General features: G+C 45.7%; 1 protein-coding gene across 3 annotated transcripts in view; it reads left to right on the top strand.

Annotated features, from left to right (window-relative positions):
* Positions 1 to 20,145, top strand: part of LOC126262665 (GATA-binding factor C-like) — a 675,775-nt gene that overhangs the window by 227,525 nt on the left and 428,105 nt on the right. For 2 of the 3 annotated variants that reach the window (XM_049959441.1, XM_049959447.1), the window contains exon 1: positions 7,376 to 8,181. In XM_049959441.1, coding sequence (XP_049815398.1) covers positions 7,515 to 8,181 — 667 coding nt within the window. In that variant the 5' untranslated portion in view covers positions 7,376 to 7,514. Of the gene's footprint in view, positions 1 to 7,110; positions 7,282 to 7,356; positions 8,182 to 20,145 lie in introns of those variants that run through there. The other variant, XM_049959453.1, reaches the window with a different exon arrangement.

Genomic DNA, 20,145 nt, shown 5'->3' with positions numbered 1-20,145 from the left:
TTTCGTGGGCAAAATTATTGAGGAGTTTTTTTTAATGAATGGAGAGCAGATAGTAGTTAACAGATAGGTATATTTATCATACAGAATATCAAATTTGCTCAACTGTGAAAGTGAGGTCACACAACAAGGTGGGAAGTATTCTTCCCCCTACCCTTCCTTGGAGTTAAATGACAAAAACAACATTTTCGATATATGTCATATTTATTTGATAAATTTTCTTCTCTTGTCACAATGATTGTTCACAATTACATGCCATGAATTTTTCTGAAACATGGGTCGATGCAAAGTGGTATATGACAATATGTACGAACACAGCGAGTGCTCTTATCCGCAGCTTTGGCACTACAATGACGGCACGTCCAGTAGGTTTCTCCTAAAATGGGTTGATGCTCCCCTACAGCCACATGACGAAAATCTTCAAGTACTTTACCCCTTTTTGCCAGAAAGACAGGTATTTGTCCACGCCTTTTTTGGGATGAGAAGCTAGTGATCAATTGTCTGGCTAGATGGATCCTGTATGTGAGCTGATCGTGATTTCCACTTTCTCTTTTACTTATTTTCCACAGGATAAAACTGTTCACTGCAGCAACGTCCACCAGGAAATAAAATATTCTGTGCCACCATTTTACATAACGTCTGCCAATAGCATACTTTTCTCGTAATTGATCAAACTTATCGCCACCACCCATTATTTTGTTGTATTCTGCCACAACTTCAGGACAAGAAATCTCTGTACTAGTACCATCCTTGTTTTTCCTTTTCACCTCGGCTGTTTCTCATGGGTCATGAACTGAGGACAGGAAAGTGACTGGACGGTTATCCATCCATTTCACTGCGGAAGTGGCTCCTTTTGTTTCCAGCTGGAATTCTCCTCGTTCAAATTTTACGTTTTCCTTCATAAATTTGGGTAAATCAGAAGTATTTACCTTATACTATAGCTTTGAGGAAAAAAATCACAAAATGTCACGCAGACAGCAATGAAAGGCTCCTCTACAGAGCAACACTCAGCTATACAATGCCTCTGCGCGAAGGTACAGCAAAAACGGCGGGAACTTCCGACTGGAAGTAGTACCCTATACTGTTCACTAGGTGGTTGCATCGTACAGATGTGGGAACTGTGAATCCCACGGGGTTAGGAGCGACTTAATTGTAGTGGGAAGCATGTTTCCCACTGTTCACGAAAGGGTTAAGCGAGTGGTGATTACTTTTGAAAGGAACCATTGTATGCTCCCATTGTTGCGGATGCTCGGTTTTCATTTGACTGCCCCTCATACTTCTCTCAGACACGAAGGTAAAACAAAAAAGTTTGTTTTTCCTCTCTATACACGATTTGCTGATGAAAAAGGGCAAAACAAATTTTTATGGGGCGAGAAGCAGCAATAAGAGCAAATCATGAGTTTCCAGGTATGTTGGACTTGTGTGACAGTCCGAAGGAAGAGCCAGGGAGCGGAGGAATAGCAGTAGTGAGTGGGTCGTGCTGCTGGGATGGACAGGTGGAGCAGCACCTTGCGCTGGCAGGTGCGTCCGCGGAGAGCAAGGTGCACGCCGAGCCCGCGGCGCCGGCCACAGCACCTGTAGCCGAAACTGCCTGGTCGCTGGAACAACGTCTTCCAAGGCGGCAGACTGTTCCACGTGTCTCATTGTGCCCCACACGTGACTGTTTGCACGTTCTGACCAAGATGCGATGATATCGAGTATCTTCGCAGCTGCCGGCTGCAGTGGCCGAGCGGTTCTAGGTGCTTCAGTCTGGACCCGCGCGACCGCTGCGATCGTGGGTTCGAATCCTGCCTCGGGCATGGATGCGTGTGATGTCCTTAGGTTAGTTCGGTTTAAGTAGTACTAAGTTGTAGGGGAATGATGACCTCAGATGTTAAGTCCCATAGTGCTCAGAACCATTTGAACAATTTTTTTCTTCGCAGCTATGTCACTGGCTCGAGGAATATTTGAATAACAGAATCCATTTGGACGCGTTTATACGACGTTATTTAAAAGGGCTACACAAAAATATGAAAAATGATATCGAGTATCTTAGCAGCTATGTCACTAGCTCGAGGAATACAGGGTGATCAAAAAGTCAGTATAAATTTGAAAACTTAATAAACGGCGGAATAACGTAGATAGAGAGATAAAAATTGACACACATGCTTGGAATGACATGGAGTTTTATTAGAACAAAAACAAAACCAAGTTCACAAAATGTCCGACAGATGGCGCGTGAAAGATGTCTTGCGCGCGTCGTTTGGTGATGATCATGTGCTCAGCCGCCGCTTTCGTCATGCTTGGCCTCCCATGTCCCCAGACCTCAGTCCGTGCAGTTATTGGCTTTGGGGTTACCTGAAGTCGCAAGTGTATCGTGATCGACCGACTTCTCTATGGATGCTGAAAGACAACAGCCGACGCCAATGCTTCACCATAACTTCGGACATGCTCTACAGTGCTGTTCACAACAATATTCCTCGACTACAGCAATTGTTGAGGAATGATGGTGGACATATTGAGCATTTTCTGTAGAGAACATCATCTTTGCTTTGTCTTTCTTTGTTATGCTAATTATTGCTATTCTGATCAGATGAAGCGCCATCTGTCGGACATTTTTTGAACTTTCATATTTTTTTGGTTCTAGTAAAACCCCATGTCATTCCAAGCATAGGTGTCAATTTGTACCTCTCTATCTACATTATTGCGTGATTTATTCAGTTTTCAGATTTATAATGACTTTTTGATCACCCGCTATTTGAATAGCAGAACCCGGTTTGACGGGTTTATACGAGATCATTTGAAAGGGCTACACAAAAATATGGAAACATAGCGAGAAATGCATGTTTGAAGGCAAATGCAGATGCTATCCAAGCCTGCAGGTTGCACTGTTGTATTCGAAAACGAACCGCACCTGTGCAATGTCTTCGATACTTTGCAGGTATCGGTCGTGGTCAGAAGAGAATTACGTCGGAGCTAAGTGGTTCGAACGTGGCCATATTATGGGTTCTCGTATGGAGGGTGCTTCGGTAACGAGGGGAGCCGAGTGTTTGGTGTTTCAAGAGGCTCCGAATTGAAGATTTATTCCGCATACTGGGAAAGCGGAGAAACGTCATCCGCTAAGTCAAAACGCCGATGTAAGTGTGTGTTGAGTGATCACGACATATGTTCATTGAAGAAGTTTCTCACGAAAATTATGAGGACGACAGCTGTAAAAGACACTGTAGAACTGAGTATCGCACTCGCGGACCCTGTCAGCACCAAATCAGCACGAAGAACGCTCCTTAATCACAGAATTTGCAGGGCGATTTGGAATTCCAAAACTACTCATCACCGACGCAAATTCCCGTAAAACGTGGTGGCGAAGCCATGAAACGTGGGTTATGGAGCAATGGAAGCATGTCATTTGGTTGAATGACCCTTGTTACACACTGTTTTCAACTTCCAGTCGAATTTGCGTCACAGGAGCTAAACTTGGCGGAGGTTCGGTGATGATTTGGGCAGCCATACTACGGCATTCCACTGGACCCGTGCTTTCTCTGCAAAATTGCATTACTCGCAAAGATTATGTGACCATTTTAGCTGATCAGGTCAATGTTCGTTATGGAATGTTCGTTACCAAATGGTGATGCTATGTTTAATGATAAGAGGGCCCGTGTTCGCATATCTCACATCGTCCGGGAGTGGTTTTGTGTACACGAGGATAAACTGTCGCTTCTCCTTTGGCCACCAGTCACCAGGTCTCATTATTATTGGGCCTTTGAGATGTGCTTTGGAGAAGAGGGCGCGTTATCGCTATCCAGCTTCATCATCATTACCTGGACTTGCCACTATTTTACAGGTAGAATGGTATAACATTACGTTGAAAACCATATGCCATCTGTATTTATCCATGTCGAGACAACTGGAATCACTTCTGAATGCAAACGGATCTAAGCGTGTAAATGCTTTTTCCAGCTCTTGTAAGTAAGCACCTTAACTTGCGTCCATTCTTTCTTTTGGGTCGAGCAACATAGAAGTAGGAAGCGTACCTGTAGGGCACTTCTCATGCCAAGTGTGTTTCTGTAATTAGAAATCATCACTCCTCCGATAATTTGTTCCTCGTTTATTTTGAGACTTCAAATAAGAGCGAGGATGTTCGGGTTTACTGCTCCCTGGACGTCGTGACCACGGTCGGGGTACTAGCTCACTTACAAAGGATGAAGTGAGGTTTGGCCGTGGCTTCGCAGAAGAAATCTTCTTAGCAATCGAATGAACTACTTCTGGGAAGTCTCGCAAAGGGCACATTGATTTCATTGCCTCTAACGCTAGGTCTTTTTTAAATAACTTCCCCTCTGTCATCAAGACACTCAGTGCTCCCCGTTTTAGTCATTCGATAATCGAAGAGCGTTCGAGGAACCCTCTTGACAGTCGGACGCACTGACGACCCGGGCAGGGAAGATCACATTCCTTACTATAACCGTTTTTTGTATTTGCAGTAATGCGTGCCCTGGTGTGATACCGAAAGCAAGAGCTCTATGGGCCGTGAGGGCTGTAATTATAGCGCACAGTCGTACAGTTTTCGAAAAAGATGGCGCGGTTATTGGGAGATCGAGCTCATATTCGAAAAGAATGGGATCCATATTGTTGCTGTGCGTTTTTCTAAATCACTCTAAGTGAACGTAGGACTGTTGTTTTGAGGAAAACACATTATTTCCAGTATGACCTAATACTGAAAGACCGTCAACGCTAAACTGTCTTCCGGTATGTATCACGTTTATTGCACAGTCTTGGCATCAGTATTTAAAAGATTTTGTGATGGGTCGCGTTTCTTAATAAACCACCTTCAAAACTTTTGTCCAGTACTTAATTCTGCGAAAGGTCAGTCTGCCTATGTTGACTGACATCTTCGTGTACAACTTCTTGCTGAGGAAAGCGACAACGCGATCAAGACTGCTTAATATACTTCATGGGTACAATTTAGAAATTGATTGCTTTTTTTCTCGAGTGGGCGGTTGATTGGCTTTATTGTTCTCCTTCTTCTATCTTGGTGTAAGCGCGTTAAATGGATCGAAGCAGGTTACTCAAACTAAGCAAGTAAGTCCATGTTGTACACAGGCTATTAGGTAGAACATATTAATGTGTTTTCAGGATCGATTTCTTGTTCTATCAATTTCTCGGTGACCAACTAGTCACAGTCCCCAGATATTGGGTCGTTGTAACTGAACTCCCGCTACTCGAGCCACTATACACGGAATCCTATTTACTGTACAGATCCCCAATTTTACAGGAATGATGTTCAGACTGTGCACTGCAGGATTTGCGTTGTTAGCAGCGTTAGCATTATTACTTCCGTTAGGCGTCGGTACCGTAACGGTGATGTAACGTTGAAGCACAAGCATCAGTGCATGTTACACTTTCAGTCAGTCAACATTGGTTTGGACACGGTGAGCAGGGCTTCCCTCGCAAAGCTGTTTTTCAAAACGACAGCAGTAATGCTGCTGATAATCGTGAGTATCAGAGAAATGAGTGAATACGGAGAGGTCATTCAAACCGGGGTTCAAGATCGTGACTAGAAACTTATAATTAACTAGCGATTAGGGAATCGCTCCTGGGACAGGCTGACGGCCAACTGAGCCACAAATTGTATAAGCAGTTAGTGTTGCCGTGACTGAGAATGCTGGACACAATACGTAATCTTTAAGCAGTGAACGAGCATGTCAACAAAACTGAACGATCCATGATCCACCGTTGGAACAGTGCCACGAGCATCAGTCAAATGCTATCTGTGCAAACTTCAAATTACGTACCACCTGAGATGGTCGTTACATTGAGCAACGTTTGTAACTCGGAACGTCAACGTGGTAGGCAATTGATTGTCATCGTCTGATGTAGAAATTAACTTGTCTTCGATGATTTAGTCTTATTTCTCTGATGCTGGCCCTTACAGATGTTCCCACCCCTTTCAAGTAACGAAAGTTTAGTTGTAACCACACTGAACCTTACTTTAGCTTTCGTGTGTTTCATAATGCACATCTTGTGGTACGTCATGAACTTAACTTCTAAAGTATTTGTCAGCCAGAACGGTATTAGGGCCTATAGCCCGTCAGCAGTAGCATGTACTGTACAAATCTACACCAAATGGACTGTCTGTTAAGTTCAGAGTCTTGATTACAGTTAAAAATTCACATCTCTACCGAACACAGATTGTCGTATGTACATATTATAAATGTGAAATGGTAAACGGCCACACATCCTTGATGAGGATGTTGTTTTCAAGTACACACAAGCTGCGGAGCGCCCAACGTAAAATATTTTCGTATGGTGCTGTAAACATTGTGGCTTACGCATTTTGTTCTACTGTGTAAAACTGTGAGTGGTGGTGGAAGACAGTGGATCGTATTTGTATTTCATATTGTACATTTTGGAACGTAATTTCAAACATTTTAGTCACATTCGTCTCGAATTAATTTACTGAGACCGCTTATACCGGGTGGTTATAATTAAAGTGCAGGTAATGACAGAGGTCCAGTCGGGGCTGCAATTGTCGTATGACAGCGGAAGTGGGTTGATAGTCTAATGCGTTAATGCAAAACCGATACACGCTCAAATAATATTTACAATTTTAGTCGCGAGGTATAAATCTAGCGTTGTGACTGCTAGACAGAAGTATAGAAATGATGCCATTTGTGATGGATTAGGAATGGGACGTGGCCAGCAAAGGTCAATTGCGTGAGAACAGTATAACGTTGACTTTTTTATTAACCGCCACTTACACAACTGGTTCAGTAAGAGTACCGGCAACGTCGACGAGATGCCGTACAGCGGCAGATTTGAACGTGGTGGCCAAAATTTTTGTCCTGCGTGAATCCGTTGCTCATTAACGTTTTAGCATGTTCCAAGCTTCGGTACCATACGATAATTACAGCCCTCACTCTACCTCCCTGAGTAGCTGCACTTTATTTGTAACCACCAGGTAGATAACATCAGTCTACGAGAAGGCAACTTTTCTTCATTATATAGTGATCAGGGTTTCCAGAGACATCACGTCTTCAAGTATGATATTAACTTGTGCACTAATAGCAACGCTGTTGTGTGCTCAATCGAGCGAGCGCGAAGCCTGCCAGCCGGCCTGAGTTATGCCTTCCGTTGCAGCAGCTGCGGCGCGCATGGGGACGTCGCAGGTGTGCCGGCCGCACTTCCACACGCCGCTGCACCCCTGGCTGTCGGACACGAGTAAGCCGGCCTGGTGCAGCCCGTTCGCAGCGCCTGCGGGGGCCGGCGTCGGCGTCGACGAAAAGCCTCTGTCCCCCGCGCCGGTGGTGGGTGGAGGCGCGGGGGCGGCGGCCGGAGGCGGCGGGGGCGTGGCGGGAGCGGGGGCCGGCGCGGCGGCGGCGGCAGCTGCGGCGGCGGCGCACGCGCCGCACCACCTGTTCAGCTTCCCGCCGACGCCACCCAAGGACGCCACCCCCGACTCGGTGACGGCCGCGTCGTCGACGGCCGCGTCCGCCGTCTCGGAGTACCAGCACGCAGCCGCCGCCGTGGCGCACGCCGCCGCCATGGGCGTCGCCTTCATGCAGCAGCAGCACCAGCAGCAGCAACAGCAGCAGCAGCAGCAACAGCAACAGCAGCAGCAGCAGCAAGAAGACGGCAGCGTGGTCGGATACGGCGGCGCGGGGTCCGGCGCGCTCGACGTCAAACCGGGCCTCAACATGCTCAACTCGCTCGGGGCCGGCGGGGGCGGAGGTGGCGGCGGCGCCGGCGGCGCCAACTGCGCGGGCGGCAACGGCGCGGCGGCCGCGGCGGCGGCGGCAGCGGCGGCGGCGGTCAAGCAGCGGGAAGGTATGGCGGCCGTCGCGACGTCGTCCTCCTCCTCGTACTCGACGTCCCCAGGGCCCGGCAGCGCCGGCATGCCGACCGCCAACCACGTGTCCACTGTCGGCGAGTACCCCTACCCGCACCCCCACCACGACATGGGGTACGCGGCGCACCACCACCACCACCACCCCCTGAACCACCACCACCACCATCACCACCACGCGAGTACGGCGGCGGCGGCGGCCATGTTCAGCGCCAAGGCCCTGGCGTCGACGGGCCACGCGCACGCCCACGGCCACGGGCACGGCCACGGCCACGGGCACCCTGGCGCCACGCACGCGCACGCGCCGCAGAACGCCGCCTCGGCCAATGCCAAAGCGTCGCGGACGAAATCGCGGTCCAGCGCCGGTAAGCCCGCTCCGCCTGCCTCTGCTCTCCTCTGCCTACGCCTCTCTGCGACTCTCCTTTCTCTCCGCTCTTCGGGAGAAAGCTAACACGTTTGTCTTCCACTGAGATGCCTCCACTAACCGCACTTAACAAAAGCAGACATACAGCGGCCCTCCTCATGCCAGTCTCGTCTGTTCAGCTCTCTTCCTGTCGCACTTTCCAGTCATGTCGGCTCGCAACCTCGTTGTCCTCGAAGCCTTTCGTGGCAATATCCTTGTAAGGAAAGACTGCATTCTAGCCACGTCAGTGACGAACGAAAACATAGTATTTATAACTTCAATCACTCTTACTAGTCGTACTAGCCAGTAGTAGCTAGACAATTGGTTTCTGTTGATCGACAGCCGTCTTCACTGTAATTGGTATCTCGGACATCAGACAGCGTCATCCACCATGAAACCGTTACTAAGAGTAACTTGGCAAGAAATGTATTTGTAGATAGTGTGTATCTCCTAACAGACGTCCGACGCATTTTCGCTGTTTCGACAGATACTTTTTATTTCGTTTTTGCATATTTAGCTTGAGTCAGCCCTAAGAAACACCGCTCAACAGGCTTGTCATGCGACTCCCATTGTTGACGGAAAACGTAAGTTTGTTTCCTCTTATAAACAAAATTAATTTTAAAACGTAGTTTTACGGTTTCATTCGATAGAGCGGTCCCTAATTAACCTATTGCGATATTTGTTTCATCAATATGTATACCGACAGGTACAGTAGGATAGAAAGAATAACCAGTACTCCAGCACCGACAACACCGCCTGTTTTTTTTTTTTTTTTTTTTTTTTGTAAGATATATGATTTAATTAAAATTTGCACTGGGATACATTTTATCCAGAGGCCGTAATTTTCGAATTATTCAAGAAAAACACACAAAAGTGGCCTTAAAACGCGGTTTTCTTGAATAACTCGAAAATCGTGGCCTCCAGCGAAAACATATTCCAGTAAAAAATTCAACTACATTAAAATTCCTGCAAAAAGTCTTGTTCACTCTTTCTGTAGGACTAAATTGGGCGTAGTGATTAGCGAATATGAAAATCTTGTGCGTGTTTTTTGAAGATGTTTAATATCCATAGATAGGGGCAGATGAATCACGCTATATTACCTAACATAATTGTAAAATACATATGACGATTTGAAACACTGTGGCGTAAATAAAAATTTTCCGTTACAACCAACAGTAATTTATGATTCTGTCCAAAAAAGAGTATTTAATTCTCCTTCCGTTACCTTTGGTGGGAAATGTCGCACGAACTTTCTGTCCCGTTGCTACAGTTACGAAGTCCTCACAACATAAGTCACGTCATCCTTCCCACAGTATGTGAAATACCTTCTGGTTGCCACGAGCTTTGTAATTCGGAGGTATAACGTAATTTGCACGTGAACAAAAAACCAAAGTCATTCCAGAGTCCCCTCAATTGTAATGCTCCCACATTTTCTAGCATGTTTAAAACTCAGAAATTCAAGGCAGAACGCATATCAGAAAAAGAATTTAGAAGCCGTTCATTATGAGCTGACAGTACACACATGCAATGAATTTTTTTTTCAATGAATATGTGGTCAAGCTCTTCACCCAGTCGTGTTTCCAAAACACAACAATCCTTTTTTGATAGTCGCGTACTACACTTTCACGTATTCTCAATATTATGAATTGCTCGAAGAGGTCGAAACTTCATCTCTCTCCAACGCCTTGTGAAGACGAATTATTGACAGTCACTCTTGTGCTATGAACAGACATCCTAGGGATTTGCAATCGCAGATTATCGAGTGTCTTTGCGCCACAAGCACGACATGGCTGGAGCTCACCTGTTTGTTCGCACCTTGCACTGTTTGTCTGTGTGTCGCCTGCGTTTCATTTTATTACTAACTTTTCCCTAACCCATCTGCGTATTTATGATCTATAATAAACAGGTTATGGGTTTGCTTTTCTATGGGATGCTTTGTGGTGGCGGTTTTTATTTTCTCATTTAAGCAGCTTTATTTTGTGTTATGCATTTGTTTTATTCTATTTTGCGGTGTCCTCATCAGTACTTCAAGAAACCTGACATATCAAAAGTTTTGTATCTACTTTTTCAGAAATAGGACCATTATAATACCAGACATAAATATCTAATTCGTTTTACTACAGTCGCTGGATCTGGTTATTAGTATATAACTATGCTTTAGTTGTTCGATGTGGAGAAACGCAGTCAATGAGAATAATACTGTGTTACTCTGCTGATTACTAGGGAATATGGTTATTGGATAACATCGCTGCTGGGTTGCTGTTACAAAGCATAAGGTCTCAAGTATAGGCAGTCGAAAGAATGCAATTAAAATACCGAGAAGAATGATGCTCATAAGGCCGGGTATTGGAATTTGATGAGTTGTTCTGTAGAAGAAGAAAGTGATTACTTCGCTTTGTTGTGGAATGAAAAATAATCACAAATACCTTAAATGGCCAGATGTATAGACCTTCACATTCGGAGTCCTGGAAATGTATTCGAAAATTTTAATGCAGATTATTGTTAACTGAGGCACTTTTGTTGCAATAACTTTATCCGAGATATACATTACTTATCAATTAACATTTCATTATCAGATGCTAAGATAGAGAAGGAATTCGTGGCAGACTGCATCAAACCATGACCCCATGACGGGTGGCCAAAAAGAAAAGATAGAGGAACAATGAGTGGGAACAGAGTGTAATAAACACCGCCTCCTATTGTTTGGCCACCAAGTTTAAAAGGTAGAATATTGAGTGCAGCAAAACTCCTAGATTAATGAGTTTGGAAAAATGAATAGCTAAGTAGTTTTACTTTTTATGCGGCTTATAATAATTTGTTACGTGAATTTCAAAAATTTGCATACAGTCTTTCCTGAAAAGCAAAGCATTACAAGCTATTATTAGCAACTGGAGGTGACATTAGAAACCTGTCGGTCTTACTAATAGCTAAGCTAGTATCGGGAAGTCCACTGTACGGTTTGGAAATGCGTTTTTGACACATTTTGGCAACTGATTCGAGAGATATTGGGTGAGAAGTAATCACATCTCGCAGGTATATGGGTAGAGTAGAAAATTCTTGTCACAGAATAGATACAAATGCATTTGACTCGCTACAGAGCGAATATTTAACTTCAGCATTTTCGTTCCAGTGTCTCTTCAGGGAAATTCAACAATAGATACTGCCTGTGTCTGCTAATATATGCATTCGACTTCAATGTAGAACGTCCCTCTAACATTGAGGGCTGATTGCTAGGACGATGTACAGAGGAGTAAAGTACAAAAATGCAGTGAACATAAAGGAATGGAATACGTGTCACAGTGTACTGTGAACTCTGAATGCACCAAACAGGTAGAAATGACAGATTTGGACATGTAAAGCATGGAGATCATCATCAAATCAGAAAAAAATTTCTGGTCGACCATTTATAAATCATTGAGTGGTATCGTTCAAGGTTCCGTATCTCGTTTTAAGGAGGGAATAGTCTGGTGTCCCAACTAGTAACCTTCCGCATCTGAGTTCCCATACAACCTACTCTTGATTAGTGTTCAAGCGTGTGGGATACCTTTCAATACCTAACGACTTGCAAATATGTAAATGTCGTATAGCACTGCTGGCTGGAATGTCCTGCAGAGTGGAAAGCGTCTTCTTCCTCCGCGGACGTTGGCTCTTTTCCTTATGGATATGTGATAGGCGTGTTACGTGTGTATTTGTAGAGTGTAGGAGAGCTAATCGATGCGCGTATAGTGAAGTGTTATGTTTGTATATGAAATGTATTCGCAGTTGTGAATATGGACACACCTTCAGCTGTGTAATGGAATGCAGACACTGAAAATTCGTACCGGTTCGGATTCGAGTCACGGTCTGACACAAATATTCAGTGTTGTCATTCCACAATACAGCTGAATGTTGTCCATATTCACAACTGCGAATAAATTTAATGTATTTCGCGACAACTGTAGTCGCTGCAGTGCATCTTCCACTGGAGGCACATGGACTGCAACATCATGTTATATTTGTGTTGTATGATGAAGATGTGGGGAGTGAGTCAGTCACGCTGCTGGCACATAACCAACTCCTCTCGAATAACACGAAGGGGGCCACCTCATTATCAACAGTGCCACATATTTCGCATCACGACGCACCTCGAAGATGTTTGGTATTTCATGCAGGGCATTGGCGGCAAAACTGACAACCGAGAACCTCACGCCACCAACTCTCTTGTCCTCTTGTCGGGCAAATACTGGAAGTGAAAATTTCACCCACTACCAGGATTCTCACTGGTTTACGTCAGTCAAGCGCCAACGCACATTCGTGCATTAGAGATCTCCGCTACGGAAGAGCCTAATAGCGACTGGTCCATATGCAGCCTTATGACATCAAATAAAATTATATATTTCCAGAGACCTTTTCAGGTCTCAAACATCCATGATTTACACTATGTGATCAAAAGTATCGGGACTCCTCACTGAAAATGACTTAAAAGTTCATGGCGCCCTCAATCGGTAATTCTGGAATTCAGTATGGTGTTGGCCCACCCTTAGCCTTGATGACAGCTTCCACTCTCGCAGGCATACGTTCAGTCAGGTGCTGGAAGGTTTCTAGGAGAATGGCAGCTCATTCTTCACGGAGTGCTGCACTGACGAGAAGTATCGATGTCGGTCGATGAGGTCTGGCACGAAGTCGGCGTTCCCAAACAACCCAGAGGTGTTATATAGGATTCAGGTCAGGACTCTGTGCAGGCCAGTCCATTACAGGGATGTTATTGTCGTGTAACCACTCCGCCAAGAGCTGAGCATTAGGAACAGATGCTCGATAGTTTTGAAAGATGCAATCACCATTCCCGAATTGCTCTTCAACAGCAGGAAGCAAGAAGGTGGTTAAAACATCAACGTAGGCCTCTACTGTGATAGTGCCACGCAAAACAATAAGGGATGCAGGCCCCCTCCATGAAAAACACGATCACACCATAACACCACTACCTCCGAATTTTACTGTTGGCACTACATACGCTGGCAGATGGCGAGGCGTCGTTTGGCATTTACCGGCGTGATGTGTGGCTTATGAGCAGCCGCTCGACCATGAAATCCAAGTTTTCTCACCTCCCGCCTATCTCTCATAGTACTTGCAGTGGATCCTGATGCAGTTTGGAATTCCTGTGTGATGGTCTGGTTAGATGGCTGCCTATTACACATTACTACCCTTTTCAACTGTCGGCGGTCTCTGTCAGTCAACAGACGAGGTCGGCCTGTACGCTTTTGTGCTGTACTTGTCCCTTCACGTTTCCACTTCATTATCACTTCGGAAACTGTCGACCTAGGGATGTTTAGGAGTGTGGAAGTCTCGCGTACAGATGTATGACAAAAATGAAAACCGATCACCTGACTACGTTCGAAGTCCGTGTGTTCGGCGGAGCGCCCCATTCTGCTGTCACGATGTCTAATGACTACTGAGGTCGCTGATATGGAGTACCTGGCAGTATGTGGCAGCACAATGCACCTAATGTAAAACACGTATGTTTTTGGGGGTGTACGGGTATTTTTGATCACATAGTGTACATATACAGACTGAATCACTGAAAGTAAATTTGTACCAGAGATTCGAACACGGTTCCCTGCTCAGTGGAGAGATACCGAGCGAGGTGGCCCTGTGGATAGCACACTGGACTCGCATTCGGGAGGATGACGGTTAAAACCCGCGTCCGGCCATCCTGATTTAGGCTGTCTGTGACTTCCCTAAATCGCTTCAGTCAAATGCCGGGATGGTTCCTTTGAAAGAGCACGGTCGTCTTCCTTCCCTATCCAATCCGATGGGACTGATGATATCGCTGTTTCGTCCCCTCCCACAAATGGTTCATATGGCTCTGAGCACTATGGGACTTAACATCTATGGTCATCAGTCCCCTAGAACTTAGAAGTACTTAAACCTAACTAACCTATGGACATCACACACATCCATGCCGGAGGCAGGATTCGAACCTGCGACCGTAGCAGTCTCGCGGTTCCGGACTGAGCGCCCCTCCCACAATCCAACCAACAAACAAAGAGACGGATGTGCTAACCACTGCGCCACCCTGATACAGTGGCCTTGCACATCTGCACGGACTACCCTAGCACACCTCCTTCTGTCCGCACCTCGTGGTCGTGCGGTAGCGTTCTCGCTTCCCACGCCCGGGTTCCCGGGTTCGATTCCCGGCGGGGTCAGCGATTTTCTCTGCCTCGTGATGACTGGGTGTTGTGTGATGTCCTTAGGTTAGTTACGTTTAAGTAGTTCTAAGTTCTAGGGGACCGATGACCATAGATGTGAAGTCCCATAGTGCTCAGAGCCATTTGAACCATTTTTGAACACCTCCTTCTTCAATCCCAATAATTCCTATTCATGCCTCAGCCCACTTGGTATTTCACCTAAACTCGAACATCATTGCAGAGGCTCTCCACCTGTGTTGGAATAGCATCTAGACGTTTCCGTATCAAACGTCTATGGTGTGTGTATATATGCAGACCGAAGCGACCAATTAAAATTTGTACCAAGGCCTAGAGTCAATCCCGGATCTACTGCTGACCAGACCGATACGCTAACCAATGCTCTATGCTATGATATCAGCAGAAGACACACTCAAGTCAATGGAAAATCCACCAATTTTTATTTCGCTTTACGGTATTAATGGCAAATTAGAATGGTGGCACCTTGTTAACGTGCTCTCTCAACCTTAGACGCATTCTATTCGAAATGCGATTAGACTGGTCACAGAATGATATTGCCAATTACTCCACAGTTTCACTGATCGCTTGGTTCAGAATATGGTGCTAGACGTACACCATGAATCAGCAGAAAGCCATCACCGTAAACGTAATGTTACCACTCACGTCTCCGCCTCCTGTCGTAATTCAGATCCATATATGTTACAGCTGGTGAAAATTAAGTAATCGGCGTGGCGTCTTTGTATCCGTGACCTTTAGCACGGAAAAGTTCACTTGGAACTAGAACAAACATCACGGCACGAGCGGTATCATCAGGTAGTGGAACACAATAAAGGAGCGCGTGCCGGTACTGTAAACGGCTCGATAGTTCTCCGTGTCGGCGCACCGAGCCGCAACAGATTGCACTGCAAAGGCGCATGCCCAAGGAATTCCGCGGGGCCCCGAAACCAGTGTATTCGTTATCTGGCCGCTCTTTTGCAATTTACATAATCACGAGTGCGCCGCTCGACTCGGCTCGGCGTCGGCTGCCGAGCATAAACACGCAATTAATGTGGGCATAAAACAATGCTCTCTTGTAGGAGCGCTGTTTACAGCCAAGCTGGTCCGGAGCCGCGCGTCTGGTCTCGTCAGATTTATACTAACGTCTACATTTATAGAACACGTCGCTGCCGGAAAATGGGTGTGGATGGAGGGAGAGGGTGCGGGAGGGGGGGGGGGGAGAGGCGATGTGGGGGTGGGGGTTAGGTGGGCCAGTGCTGCACCTCGGCGCCTGCCCGCTTCGCAGTATTTACTGGACTGATTTGCAATTCAACGTGGCCTCCCACGTGATATACAAGCCACGGCCGGGACGGAGGAGGCTGCCAAATTAATTTGCCTCTTCACTTAATAGATAGGAAACAGGCGATTAAAAATGTGGCGGGGGTGGAGGTTGAAGTTGCTTTACCTTTGTAAAAAAATAAAAATAAACAAGCCTGTGTGTGTGTGTGTTTGTGGAGGGAGTGATACAACTTCCGATAAAATTGGGCAGCGGTTGGTGCACCAAATTCGAGGTGAGAGAGACAGCTGCTCTGGCAGTCGAGAGGCCCACGAATAGCCCGGATAAATGATAGCGGTCATTCCCGAGATACTATCGGCAACGCGAAATTTCCCATGACCGCTTAATTTATACGGCGGAAAGGTTAGCTGCGGCTCGAAGAAGGAAGAGTGCTCGTGCTGGAGAGTCACCAAGGGACGTGGGGTGCAGGGCAGTGGGTCGGAGGGCGGGGATGAGGGGTGGATGGATTGTGGAGAGGAAGTCTAGGGTACGAACAGCAGGGGCAACGAGCTGTCTTTCAAGCTTGGTGAAAGACTTTCCACGAGATTACGTTTCAACCGGTATCGATCATATCGCGATTTCCATAAAAAGGGAAGTACAGGTATGTCAAAGGCTGGACGTTTCTCTATTGTAAGTCCAGCAATGCGAACATCTGCTTTAGTACTCTTGACTTTATAATCCTTCTTGGGTCCGCAGCTCGTGGTCGTGCGGTAGCGTTCTCGCTTCCCACGACCGGGTTCCCGGGTTCTATTACCGGCGGGGTCAGGGATTTTTCTCTGTCTCGTGATGACTGGGTGTTGTGTGATGTCCTTAGGTTAGTTAGGTTCACTTAGTTCTAAGCTCTAGCGAACTGATGACCATAGATGTTACTTCCCATAATGCTCAGAGCCAATCCTTCTTGGTCAGCTCCTGTGAAATAATGAGAATTTTTTTTTCAACAGTGAATTTATCAGTCCATACTAAATCACAGTTGATGTAGTAGGATCGTACACTGCTCTGAGGCACTCGAAAGAAAGATACAGAACACAAAAGGCTTCTACCCGTAAGAGAGTGAAATAAATAATGATGAGTTGTAATAATCAGTGAATGCGGTCACTGGCAACACCTTGCCATAATTGGGTCCGTACCTAATGAAGCCACAACAAAAGAAAAAAAATAAAGAAATATCAATCACGAAATTACCTAATGAAATGTTTCGGATCCTGGGTATGAATTCCCATTTTAATTTTCCACGTAATTTCAAAAAGGAACAAAAGTTTTGCATTCAACCAGACTCATGATGCTAGTATTCGACGAGCCAGTATTAATTTTCCATCGGTGACTGCTTGATCTGTGATGCAGTAAATGATACTTGAGTAACGAATCCCACTGCTGAAATGTCCATAACCCTTACTTACACTATGTGATCAAAAGTATCCGGACACCCCCCCAAAACATACGTTTTTCACATTAGGTGCATTGTGCTGCCACATACTGCCAGGTACACCATATCAGCGACGTCGGTAATCATTAGACATCGTGACAGAGCAGAATGGGTCCCTCCGCGGAACTGACAGACTTCGACTATGGTCAGGTGATTGGGTACCACTTGCATCATACGTCTGTACGCGAGATTTCCACACTCCTTAACATCCTTAGGTCGACTGCATCCGATGTGATAGTGAAGTGGAAACGTGAAGGGACAAGTAAAGCACAAAAGCGTGCAGGTCGACCTCGTCTGTTGACTGACAGAGACCGCCGACTTTTGAAAAGGGTCGTAATGTGTAATAGGCAGACATCTATGCAGACCAGTAGACAGGAATTCCAAACTGCATCAGGATCCACTGCAAGTACTATGACAGTTAGGCAAAAGGTTAGAAAACTTGGATTTAACGGTCGAGTGGCTGCTCATAAGCCACACATCACGCCGATAAATGACAAACGACGCCCCGCTTGGTGTAAGGAGCGTAAACATTGGACGATTGAACAGTGGAAGAACGTTGTGTGAAGTGACGAATCACGATACATAATGTGGGGATCCGATAGCAGGGTGTGGGTATGGCGGATGCCCGGTGAACGTCATCTGCCAGGGTATGTAGTGCTAACAGTAAAATTCCGAGACGGTATCACAGCACAGGCCTACATTGATGTTTTAAGCACCTTTTTGCTTCCCACTGTTAAAGAGCAATTCGGGGATGGCGATTGCATCTTTCAACACGATCGAGCACCTGTTCATAATGCACGGCCTGTGGCGGAGGGATTACACGACAATAACATCCCTGTAATGGACGGGCCTGCACAGAGTCCTGACCTGAACCCTACAGAACACCTTTGGCATGTTTTGGTACGCCGACTTCGTGTAAGGCCTCACCGGCCGACATCGATATGTCTCCTCACTGCAGCACTCCGTGAAGAATGAGCTGTCATTCGCCAAGAAACCTTCCAGCACCTGACTGAACGTATGCCTGCGAGAGTGGAAGCTGTCATCAAGGCTAAGGGTGGGCCAACACCATAGTGGATTCCAGCATTACCGATTGAGGGCGCCACGAACTTGTAAGTCATTTTTAGCGAGGCGTCCGGATACTTTTGGTCAGATAGTGTATTTACAGGTTCTGATATATATGCATCGTCAGTGATAGCACAGCCTCTGATGAGTTAAGGTATGGAGTGACTAGGGATTAATATGCCGTATTTGTTTCTTTTATAACTGATTTTATGGAAGTAAATTTTACATTAATTTGGCAGAAGAAATTTTAATTTACGTAATAAATACTACAAAATTCCCGTGTGCCTCAATTTTTGTCGCTGTCAGGTAACAGGAGCGAAAGCAGCACTAGTGTTAGCACCAGCCACATACATGTTTCTTTTGATTTATTACCAGTCACACCATGCGCTTAACGGTTATAGAAACGCGTTCTAGTTAGTTTCTACTGATAACCTTTTCGTAATCACAAAAAAATAAACAGGCCATTTTATTTCTTTAATTTTACGATCATTACCGTTACAGATGTAATCCGTCACCCCTCAAGTGGTCAATGTCAGAAATATTATAACTAGGTACTTCTCATTTGTGTCGATGTCGTGTTCTGCTATTTTTATAACAGAAAATGGATTGAAATCAAAATGGTGTGGCAAATCTAACAAAACGGTGACGTAAAATTAGAAGCAAACGTGCACTCTGATGTTGAATGAGTTCACCTAAACTGGAAACTGAGTATTAAAAATAAATTAAACCAGACTGGCCGGTTACCCGGGTATTTTAAATGAACTAACAATAGTACAATTACAGGGTTTCTGAACCCATTCAGATGTGGAAAAGCCAGTTCTTGAGTGACCGATAAGTGGAAACAACGTGCGTGGATACTTCATTGAGAGTGGAGTGAGTGAAGGAGAACGATAATGGCAAATGAAGGCAAAATTTTCTGTCAAGTCTCGTTCGGGTACACGTAAAATCTCAAGTAAATCTTATCACACCTGGAATGTATGTAAGGGCTGATTGAATAAGATTGTCATCTCTAAGCGTTCTGTTACTTCTGGCTATAAATGATGGTCGTGAATCAGGTACAATAGAAAAAAAGTAGTATACTGACTAAGAAATCCATAGTTAATTCGATAGCGGAATGTGTATTAAACTTCACATTTTTTTTTCGCCTTATCCAATCAACAACTTACACATAGACAAAGCACTAGCGTATTAGACCAAGGATTCAGGAAGCGCGTCGCGAATATGTGCCATTCCAAATTAACAGTAATAGTGTGGGTTGGGGTTGGTTTGGGTTGTTTGGGGAAGGAGACCAGACAGCGAGGTCATCGGTCTCATCGGATTAGGGAAGGTCGGGGAAGGAAGTCGGCCGTGCCCTTTGAAGGAACCATCCCAGCATTTGCCTGGAGCGATTTAGGGAAATCACGGAAAGCCTAAATCAGGATGGCCGGACGCGGGATTGAACCGTCGTCCTCCCGAATGCGAGTCCAGTGTCTAACAGTAATAGTACTCTGGGATAAACCTCGAAAGGCTAAATTAGGAAGGCCGTGCTAGAATTTGGAATCTGCCTTGAATACTTGGTGGTACGGACGCGTTCAGGAAAGAGATACTCACTGCAGTACGTTGCTGGACATCGTAACTTCCAGCCGCATACGCGCGGGAGGACACGTATGACTGATGAAGACATTGTGAAAAGGGAAGGGTGGAGAGGCCTGCCGGGTAGGAAGCAGGAAGGACTGGTCGCGGTATCGCATTTGCATGAATTAATAGCGAATGAATAGTGAATTATGCGACGAAAGTGAACGTCGAAGCGAACGGCAGAATAGACGCCTCGCGTAAGAAATTGTGCATTCAATACAAACACGGCGAATAACTTAGGCCGTTAAATGATGTACGTCGTCTTTATCCTCCCCGGCCTTCAATGGGACGGCGGGCGGTGGGAAGAGGGCGCCTTTGTATTGCTAGACAGGC

This window comes from Schistocerca nitens, chromosome 1 (genome assembly GCF_023898315.1).
Source record: "Schistocerca nitens isolate TAMUIC-IGC-003100 chromosome 1, iqSchNite1.1, whole genome shotgun sequence".
Taxonomy (NCBI): domain Eukaryota; kingdom Metazoa; phylum Arthropoda; class Insecta; order Orthoptera; family Acrididae; genus Schistocerca; species Schistocerca nitens.
Note: the sequence above shows the minus strand (reverse complement) of the source record. Positions and strands in the feature narration are given on the sequence as shown.